This window comes from Phaseolus vulgaris, chromosome 11 (assembly GCF_051622355.1).
Source record: "Phaseolus vulgaris cultivar YP4 chromosome 11, ASM5162235v1, whole genome shotgun sequence".
In the NCBI taxonomy this organism is placed as follows: domain Eukaryota; kingdom Viridiplantae; phylum Streptophyta; class Magnoliopsida; order Fabales; family Fabaceae; genus Phaseolus; species Phaseolus vulgaris.
The window spans coordinates 35539750-35550288 of record NC_143508.1 but is presented as its reverse complement, the minus strand read 5'-3'; the positions used below and the strand labels follow the sequence as shown (position 1 = coordinate 35550288).

At 34.2% G+C, this 10539-nt stretch overlaps 2 protein-coding genes across 3 annotated transcripts; both read left to right on the top strand.

Moving 5' to 3' along the window:
- The first annotated feature begins 388 nt into the window (after positions 1-388).
- LOC137818336 (polyphosphatidylinositol phosphatase) lies at positions 389-9934 on the top strand. Of its 2 annotated transcripts, XM_068621688.2 has the most exons (8): positions 389-521; positions 4356-4504; positions 4589-4711; positions 5960-6162; positions 7612-7755; positions 8083-8300; positions 8508-8766; positions 9287-9934. In XM_068621688.2, the coding sequence occupies exons 2-8, from the start codon at positions 4417-4419 to the stop codon at positions 9413-9415; spliced, it is 1164 nt and encodes a 387-aa protein (XP_068477789.1). In that variant the 5' UTR covers positions 389-521; positions 4356-4416; the 3' UTR covers positions 9416-9934. The 2 variants fall into 2 exon arrangements, with proteins under 2 accessions (XP_068477789.1, XP_090153509.1); XM_090297383.1 differs by lacking the exons at positions 389-521; positions 4356-4504 and having other exon boundaries at positions 7612-7705.
- Positions 400-2777, top strand: LOC137818347 (Ubiquitin carboxyl-terminal hydrolase family protein). The gene is made up of 2 exons (XM_068621708.2): positions 400-521; positions 1444-2777. The coding sequence occupies exon 2, from the start codon at positions 1463-1465 to the stop codon at positions 2534-2536; it is 1074 nt and encodes a 357-aa protein (XP_068477809.1). The 5' UTR covers positions 400-521; positions 1444-1462; the 3' UTR covers positions 2537-2777.
- Positions 9935-10539: the final 605 nt, after the last annotated feature.

The following is a 10539-nucleotide window of genomic DNA, read 5'->3' as shown; positions in this document are numbered from 1 at the left end:
TCAGAAATATTGGTTGAGTTTGCATCCTCCTTTTTAAACCTAGAGTCAATTAAAATAATTTTTGTTAAAGAATATATTTACTTTCATTAATATGTCACTACAATCACTTTTACTATTTTTTAAAATAATCTACAGTGTAAATATTTTTTATATTACTCGCTAGTCACAGATTATTCCGTTGACTTTTTTTTTCTTGATTAGCTTAAAAAATTCATATATGTGGTGATTTTTATTAGTTAACAGTATTATTCTTTGGTAACAATTTAGTAGACAGTAAAAAACTTTGTATACAGTGAATAGACATTATTTTTTAATATAAAATTAGAAAATAAACTTTCAAATTAAAAATAATAATAACTATTTATTTATTACTTGTTACAATTTGTTTTTTGGTGAGTGATTTCACGAGCGGAGCGCATAGAAACAAGTTCCGGAGAGGAGGGTTCTCTCCTTAAACGACGTCGCTTTTTTTTCTCCTTCTTCTCCTCCTCCGACGATGCTTTGATCTCTCTCTCATTCAGGTACTTTTCATCTGCATTTATTTGAGATCTGTTCAATTCTTCACTTCTCCGTTCAATTCATTACCTATGAATTGCTCCGAAGTTCCGTTCTCAGTGGATGCTTTCACAGAAAATTTCTATATACTTATTTTCCTTTTGGCTATTTTTTTAATTTTTTTTTTTTGGAGATTAGACTTTTCTGGCGCACAGAACTGCCGAATCCATATGTAATGTCGATGATTTTGGTGTTTTATTTACGAGAAATTTAGGAAATAAATTAAACCGAAGTTTGGATGTTTACTACATATTATGTTGAATAGAAAATTGTTGATAATTTGGGATGATTCGAGAGTGTTCTTGTATCTCGGGCTGCATAGTTATTATTGCTGATAATTTATCTCTACTTGATTTTCATTGAACTAAGCAATGCTTCTGTTGCTTATAGATAGTTGGTTTTAATTTATATTCCCAGCTCCAAATTTTGTTTCCTTTCTGGAATCGAACAATTATTTTGTGTTCTTATCCGTATTAGAATTTTGAAGAATAGTTTTGATTGGATTTCCGGTTGTGTTTTGGTGTGTTCTAATTGCGAGTTGTGACTTCACCGACTCAAATCTCAAATATTAGGAATATCCATATAAGCCCAGCAAGAAATCTTATTCCTCCCTGCTGTTGACATTACCTACCTTATGATAGGAAATTCTGGAGTTAGTCTACAGTTACACAAGCTGTTTAGAGTATAGACCAAGCAAGGGACTGAAAATCTAACACATCATTGTTTTTTTTAAATGTAATAAAATAGTTGCAGAGTGCATAAATTTATGCAGAATATATTTTTTTATTTGATGACCATTATATTCTATATTTTATTAGGTTAGCACAAGTTAGAGTGTGTAAACCTACAGAAGACCTTTTACCCTATAACAGTGTTTCCACTTTACAGGGTAGTGAGCTGGTTGTTCATGGCTCTTTCCTCCAGACATCCACATCTGTTCAACCATATCAGGACTTTTGTAAATGCAAAGGTCAAATGGGTTCGAGACCCATATCTTGATAATGCAGTCCTGAAAGAGAAAGATCTCAAGCAAATAATTTCTCTCAAGAACGACATCATTTCATCTCCTTCGAAATCCCTCTCCATGTATACTGCTTCTCATCTGAAAGCTTCTCTCAGCCTTCCCACTACAACTACCAAATTTATTGACAAATACCATTGTGTCTTCACCCAATTTCAACCTGGTCCTGGTCTTCCTCCAGTTGTCAAACTCACACCTCAAGCCTTTTCCATCCACAGAGAAGAAATGGCTGTTCATAATTCTCCCACTAATCGTGAAGACACTGTTCAGAGGCTCTCAAGGCTTCTAATGCTTGCTGGCATGGCAAAATTGCCTCTTTATGTAATTGAGAAGCTAAAGTGGGATATGGGTCTTCCTCATGATTATGTGACGACCCTTTTGGCCGATTACCCTGATTATTTTGATGTTTGTGTTGTGGAAGATCCGTCATCTGGAAAAGAATTGCTTGCTTTAGAGCTTGTTTCATGGAGAAAGGAGCTTTCTGTGTCTGAGTTAGAAAAGAGGGCAAGGAGTTTGGGCATATGTGGAGATAAAAGAAAGCATGATATTGCATTTCCCTTAACTTTTCCGAAAGGTTTTGATTTAGTGAAGAGGGTGAAGACTTGGGTTGAGAATTGGCAAAAGTTGCCTTATGTTTCTCCATATGAAAATGCTTTTCATCTTGACACAAATAGTGACCAAGCAGAGAAATGGACTGTGGCAATATTGCATGAGTTGCTTTCTCTTCTAGTGTCAAAGAAGACAGAAAGAGAAAATTTGCTTTGCTTTGGAGAGTGTTTGGGGTTGGCCTTGAGATTTAAGAAGGCTTTGGTTCATCATCCGGGTATATTTTACATTTCCAATAAGATTAGGACTCAGACTGTTGTACTTAGAGAGGCTTATAGTAAGGATTTTTTGGTTAAGAAACATCCATTGGCGGGTATGAGATATTGGTACATTAATCTTATGCACAAAACATAGGAGCACAATGAACAAGCTGATTTGTGGATGATCGTGATGTTAACAAACTGATTCTCTGGATGATCATGAAGTTGAAGCTTAGCTGTTGAACCTGAAGTAGTTTCCATTCAAGCTATCTAACACATCAATGATGTCTGATTTTCAAAATATTGAGTGTTAAAATATTTAATTCAAAAATATTGGTTTCAAGTGCTAATGTATGAACTTAATTTCGGTAATGTAAATGCATTTTGTTTTATTACGTAATGTCTTGTAAATTTATATTAGTTGGCAGTGGCACTAATGCTACTGCAGCTGTCAACAATCACAGCAGGGTGGAGCGGATGTTTGGCATTCCTTGACAGACATGCTAAAGTTTTATGCAAGTTGCAAGCACAATGATTGCTCATAGTGATTGTTGGGGTTACAATTTTTGACAGGGACATAATCTCTGTTATTCCCATGCTGAATTTAGATCCTGTATGACTGATTGGGGAAGCTTATTTTTTTCTTCTCCAATTGTATACATCTGAAGTACGCTGTGTTTAGTTCCTTGTGTTTAATTGCACACAGATATGTGCTGTTCCTTCCTACATTTTTATTCTGCAATCCACCAATTGCTAGGAGAAATTTGGCAGCACTTGCTCACCAGACATGAAAGGCAAGAAAAGATTTCTGATTTAGTTGAGGAAATTCTCAGTTAATTTCAAAAACTAAAAAAAAACTGGAAAACGAATGATAAATAAAATATAGGAATTAAATCCTAATCACAAACAGCTAAAATTCAGCCACTGTATAGTAGATACTTTCCAACTATAGTCATTTCATCACAGCTTCTGTTGGAGCTGAGTTGAATTTCCTCTGTTTTAGGGAGCTTCTCCAGCCCTTGTTTAGCAAGGTTCCAGCCCCCTACTATGCTGCCTGATCTGCTACTCTACTACTTTGTATTGAAGAGAATGTTTTTTAGGCATGAAAATAGTATGTGATTCACTACTCTGAATGCTACAATGGTGACAAAATAACAAAGAAAGTAAATGTTGTCGGTGGTAGGAACTGACTGATGTTGGAACTCAGGATAAATGATATTGAGTATTCTTAAGAACTTGAAATTTAATCTCTTAACTCAATCTTACAAAATCGGTTTGAAAGGTGAGGTCTGGACCAAAAAGCGTGCCTAGGATATGCTCTTAATGACTATGATACCCTCCTAAGAAAGTGGAATTTGAGCCTAACTCAACCTCCCAAAACCTGTTTGTGATGTGAAGTTTACACCCACTTATATACTATAATTTGGTTTTATCTCTAGTCGATGTGAATTCTTCAAGTATCTTATGCAACTTTTGGGATCTTAACTCAATTCCTATTCATTTCTTCTTTTGTTGTCATACAATTATAAGGTTGACATTTTAAGCTAGCAAAGCAAGAATTCTCTGTTTCCACATATTACAAAATAAATAATAATTACACTAAAAATGAAATCACATAATCCACTAGTCATTTTGGAGTGGGCTAGGGCTTAGGATTAACCATCAACCAGCCTAATCCTCTCCATTAAAGGCTGGTGTGTGATCAATGATGGTCAATGGGCTGGTCTGGACCAGTCTATTTCTGGAGCAGGTAATTTATTTTCCGATCTAATATAAGTTTGATTTTATAATTTGCCTGAAATTTGTATGATTCTCACAAGTTTTGTGATATATAAATTTTCTTTTTGGTGGCCTAACTGTATGATTTTTTAATGGAATTTTTTTTGCCTATATTCTCTCATCTTTTTCTTATCCTTATATGGCTTTACTTTTGTTAAAGCACCTGTCTAAGTTGATTTGTATTGTATGTGCAGCTGAAGTGCAAGTGTAGGACATTAGTTTCTTCATCGTTTACTTGGTGTTGTATTCAAGTGAATGTTATCAGCCATGAAAATATTCAGTGGATGGCAACGATTTGTTTTTGGTCTTCCTTTGTTTTTCCTCCTCGTCCATCTGTTTTCTGGTTGGTAATCTCTTTTGTTTTTAGAAGTTTAAATTTATGTGTTTGATTGGGACATAACAAGTTAACATAGTTATTTTTAATCAGTCATGGAATTACACAAAAACTCAAAAGTGGAAGAACCGCACAAACAACTAAACAAGAAATTTGATCATCTGGTTCTTGGGCCTATTGCTGGACAGGGCTTGTCAAATCGTTTGCAATGCCAAGGTTCTTTTTTTATCCCTTTACCAAAGTTATTTGATTTATGCTCTTGATTCTTAAATGTTTTCTTGCTCAGAATAATATGATTCAGAATACGGTTGTGTTATTAGACAGGAGACCTACCCAAACAAACCAATTGGACTTTGCAAGTATATTTTAGAAGACAGAATAAGAGGGGAGTTTAGTGGGTTTTGGCAGTTAGTTGCGGTTATAAATAACCCTCTTAGTGAAGTGATGAGGAGATCTTTTTTGTTTTGTAAAATCAACTGGGATATTCAGTGTGAAAGGAGAGTGCTCTTTTGGTTACTCTTGTGTACATTCTTTTGGTTACTAAACACAGAAATTATTCTTTCTTTATATCTTTTCTCTGTCAATTTGTTCATTGATTGGTTCTTCAAAATAATTAATTCCTTTTCTGAAGAAAGAAACCTAACAGGTTGTCTCAAAATCTTTGGCTCTATCATATATAACTACTGACATAAACCCATCACTCACTGATTATTGAGAAAATGGTAGCTAGCTTGGAATGTTTTAGCAATTTTTGTAAATTAATTGTATTCGAGAGGTAGGTCATTTAGAATTCACAAATGTTATTCTCAAAAACCTTGTATACAATACAATCTTACAATAGTATAAGATGCTAGAGCCTAAGGATCTTTTCTATTTTAATTTTGTTAATCTAGTATAGTATAGAAAAGAGTTGAAACTATCTAACTTACTGATGATGAATAGTGTTGACAGCTGAAAAAAAGCTGTCAAAGTAGGTCAAAACTTGTGGGTCAACTCAGCCCACCAAATGAAAAGTGTGGCCGGTTGGAATGGAAAAATAAAGAATGAAGCTAAGATAACGCTTTGTAATATTAAATCTCTATGATCCAACTGTTAAGTAAGTCTAATTTAATGTTTAGAATACCTTTTTAGAAGAATATAAGTAAATAAATGTCAAACATAAATGTCCAATTTGTTCAAAATTAGGAGTACATGATCATTGAAATAATGAAGTGGAGTTACTTTATTGAGAGTTAATCTAAGCGTAACTTGATCCCTACATCTACATTTCCTTGAAATTTTGATGCCTATTTTCTTTCTGTTGATTATATGCATTAAAAAAATTCTCAATTCACAGGAGCAAAGCTCTTACTAGGTACTAGGACCATTATATGTTATAGGAGGTTTTGCATTTCCTTGAAATTTTGATGTCCATATTTTTCCGTTGATCTAATGAATTTAAAAGTTCTCAATGTCAATTCACAGGGATAAAAGCTCTTAATAGGACCCATTCTTCTGAAAGTAGATCAGGTGTAGATGGAAGTATCACATTTGTCACTGTCTTTACCATTTATAATACTTCCATCAATGATATGGACGACAGATCAAACACAATAGTTGGCAATGCTTCATATAATAAGTTTGGCAGGTCCATGGCTGTGTTGAATGTCTTCATTAACTTCATTCAGGTAAATGTTGAATAAAAGTTGTGGGTTTGTCCCATTGCAAAGAGCATATTGCCTTTGATTATTGTGTAAACGGGAAATTCTAACAATACACATTTTATTACTGGTTGAAATTTATTAGAAATTTGTGGCTCCTGCTTTTTATTTAATGAGCTCTTTTCATGATTTTGTGGTTTTCAGTAAATTTTAAGTAATAGTAGCCAGTTTTATGATCTTGTGTATATTCTTTCTTTACTTTGTAGATGTTTAGTTAAAAGTGTGTTTTCTTTGTTCTGGTGTTAACTTGAGATACTGGAATATTCTTGTTTTCATGACTTTGTCTCCTTTTCCTACCTTGGCACTAGTTTTTCTGATACACATATACATCCTTGTCAACATTTGGCTACTGATAAATTTCAATTCGTAGGCAACAAGGATAGCTTAAGTGATTGACTAGTAAATAAACCTTTGGTACTGTGTGTATTACAAAGTACAAACGGCACTGGATTTGCATCATTCATTCATCACAAGCCTTAGAATTAATTTCTCTCCATTGGGTAAAATAGAAATGCCATAATCATGAATTCTATATCATTTGAAATTAAATTGTTTCTATGATGAAAAACAGAGATGAGATGACTAGTTAATCTCACTAAACTAGTAAAAATATAGCAGTGATTTTGTCAGAAACATTTACATGTTTTGAAGTAAACTTGCTTAATAGCAGAGTATATCAATGATATCTGCAACTTGAAAAAATTTTCCTTCTGAAATATTCAGTATATATATATTAGTTTGTAGATTAGAAAGGTGACAACTTTTTAAGTTTTTTAAGGATTGTGAAGAGGGTGGGCCATAACACAATGGTAAAGTTGTGCCTTGGTGACCAGTTGGTCGTGGGGTTCAAATTTGGTTACCAACTCTTCATGTACAACGACCCTCTCTCCCATACCTTTGCATAGCAACGTGTCTTCAGGCACCCGGGTGTGTTGGTTTTTATTGGAAGGATTGTATTTCTGAATTGCAGCGTACTGTTATTAACCATTGGATTCATTACTCCAATAAAATCCATCAGTCAATAAAACCACACTCAGATGTCTTGTCTCTGATATTTCTTCTGTTCTTGAATCAAATTACTGTTTTGTTAGTCACCCAGGTTGAATATATTTTGTAACAGGCCCAACTCATATAACACATGCTCTGGCTTGAGGGAGAATATTTAAAGGAACATGCTAGTATCAGAATGGCGAATGTTGATATCAGTTGCTTATAGTTAGGGATTTGATTTTATTACCATTGATTCTTTGTGTCAAGTTAATGTAAAATAAATAGAGCTGTGTTTGGTTTTAGATGTACATTTACCCAATAATAAATATTACAAAGGAGATTTATATTTTTTTGACCTAGAGCTTGTTTTCTTACAATTATACTAAACAGACATCATTCATTCAACATTGTGCTTAATGTGTGCAGGTGGCAATGCCCCAGAGCAAAGTGATTATTCTCACAGATCCTGCGTCTGACCTCTCGGTGCAAAGAAACAGGGTCTCTCTGTATGCTATACAAGGTGATTATTCACGAGACAAGTTGATGCTCCAAAGGATCAGGTCTTACATTGTAAGATCACATTGCATCCATAGTAGATATAACATTTGCTGGTGAAAAATAATTTCTCATCACTCATCAGGGACTACATTTAGCTGAATTTTTTTCCTGCTCTGCTGTTTTCTGTTTAGTTGTAATAATCAATACTATAACTGTCTTTTTCCACACCCAATAATTTGGACCATAGATCAGAGGTTTTTGCTAGTTTTATCTTTGTTACTCTTTATCTGGTACTGTCTCCTCTATTGATCTAGTAGTGTTTAATCATTATATTTGTGTTTAGAACTTTAAAATTTTAATTCTTTAAACTAAATGACCTTATGTTTTCCTTCTTCACAGACATTTTTAGAAACAAGGCTCCAGCAACTTTCTCAGAAGCCGGGGGATATCAATCATTACATCTTCACTGATTCTGATATAGCAGTGGTTGATGATTTAGGGCAAGTTTTTCGTGACCATCCTAATTTTCATCTGGCTCTGACCTTTAGGAACAATAAGGCCCAACCTTTGAATTCAGGGTTCATTGCAGTTAAGGGTACCCCGGAAGCAATTTTAAGGTGATAATTGTCCATCCGATTTAAAACCTGCAATTGTAAAATGAAAATTATATGATTGTAACACTATCCTATCCTCCATATATACCATGCAAATGCCTCTGATATGCTTCTTTGGTCATTTGCAAGCTTGTTTTTCCCATTTTCTTGATTTATCCCACATATTTTTTGATAAATAATTTTTTTAATTTAATTTGATAATCAATGCAGGGCAAAGCTTTTCCTACAAGAGGTCTTGAAAGTTTACAGCACAAAGTATAGAAACGCTTCTCGTATGCTTGGTGATCAGTTAGCTCTTGCTTGGGTTGTTATGTCGAAACCTCATTTTGACCCCAGAAGGTTTACCAAAGCACTTGCTTTCTCAGAAGACATTGGGGGTACTTCAGTATTGTTCTTACCTTGTTCTCTGTACAATTGGACTCCGCCAGAGGGTGCTGGTCAATTCCGTGGCATGCCATTGGATGTTAAGGTATAATGAAAGATTTACAATGGCAGGATTTCTTTTTGGTCCTAAGCTGAGTGCTTTAGTTATACTTTTGGAAATTATACATAGATATATCATATGTTTAGTTTTTAAATGTTTATTTTAGACTTACAACAGCAAGTATTCTGTCTGATTGCTTGAAAATTTTGGGAAATATTAAAGGTAATATGATACAACACAGTCCAGCACCTACAGCAGGCCCATTAGACAGAAGGAACACCCACAATGGATGAAAGACTACGTAATGTAATGGGCCTGTGAAGCATAACTACGGTAGTTCTTTTTACTACTATATGCAATGGGTTCGTCTCGGCCTAATGACTCTACAAGTCCAAAAGCATCATATATTTAAATGATGAAGCACATGAATAAAGGGAGAAAGTTTTTACCCTAGTTGAGTACTCTATGAATAGCCGTAGGTCATTCTTGGTCTCACTGTAGCGAAAACTTAGCACTCCTTTTTGTTTTAACATGACTTCTGTTCCTGGTTTGTTTTTGGATGCAGGTTGTTCATTTCAAAGGATCAAGAAAACGCCTAATGCTTGAATCTTGGAATTTTTATTCTTCTTCTAGAGAAATTTCAGACATGTTATGTCTCATTTTGGGAAGTGGAAGAACCAAATATGATTTTTGAATATAGCAGTCCAGAAAGGTTCACATATCATATGCAGCAACTTGTGGTGTTAAAGTCTCCAAATCCTACTGCTGAAAATTCAGACATTACCCTCTTGTTAATAGGCGAAAGGGTACTGACAGCTGCAAAGTGAAGGAGAAGAATTGGACCCGTAAATGAGTTGATTTATTCATTCTTCTACTTGAGAAAGTGCTTATAGGAAGGAGCACTTTTCTTCTCGATGGTCATGTCAAGTGCATGTGGAGTGTGATATTATTATTTTGAAAAGATACAGTGGTATGTTCATTCTTGTGCAGTCTGAAAAGATATTTAAAGAGTCTGGATTGCTTCCAAATGATTCAGCTGGTCAGATTTCATTGACCTACAAGTTGTAGAGTCCAGTTAACGAAGTTGAGCCGCCCATTCATGGGTGAAATCACAATGAATATTGCTTGTTTCCATAAGCATGTAAAATTTCAAGTGCTAGATCAACTGAAGAATTATATTTTACTGACTACATATTATAATTATTGTTTTTCATTTCTTTGGACACATGATCAACTATTAGACAACCATCAGACAAAAAGAATCAGACTGGCTTTGCTTAAAGTTCACAAATTTAACTAATAGTTATTATTTGAAATGAAATGCCATGAAGGCGTACATGTAATTGTGGCTAGGAAACCACAAACTGCCTAGCAAATTGGTGTATTGATGGGCTTGATTTTGGATTAGAAGATGAACATGTCAGTGCTAGGGGTAATTTTAATTGGGGAATTGTTACTGTCATACCTCTTTTTAATTAAGTTCATATACTGGTATTTTGTTTTACAGAAATACTATTGAGGAAAATATGTTTTCCATGACTATTGTGTACAATAGAAATACAATTTTACGGTGTTATAAGATTTTGCAATACATTAGAAATATGGTTAGGGCTGTGTTTTAAAAAGTGTTTTCAAGCTGCAGATCTCATCAGGAATAGGTGGAGCAACTTAGTCATCTGTTGGAATGTGTGTATAGGAAATGGTATAAACCGATTTGGCTCTACTGGTTTGTGGAGTGATTATGTGACATGTATGATATTATATACCATATCTCATCACATAATATATATATATATATATATATATATATAATTTATA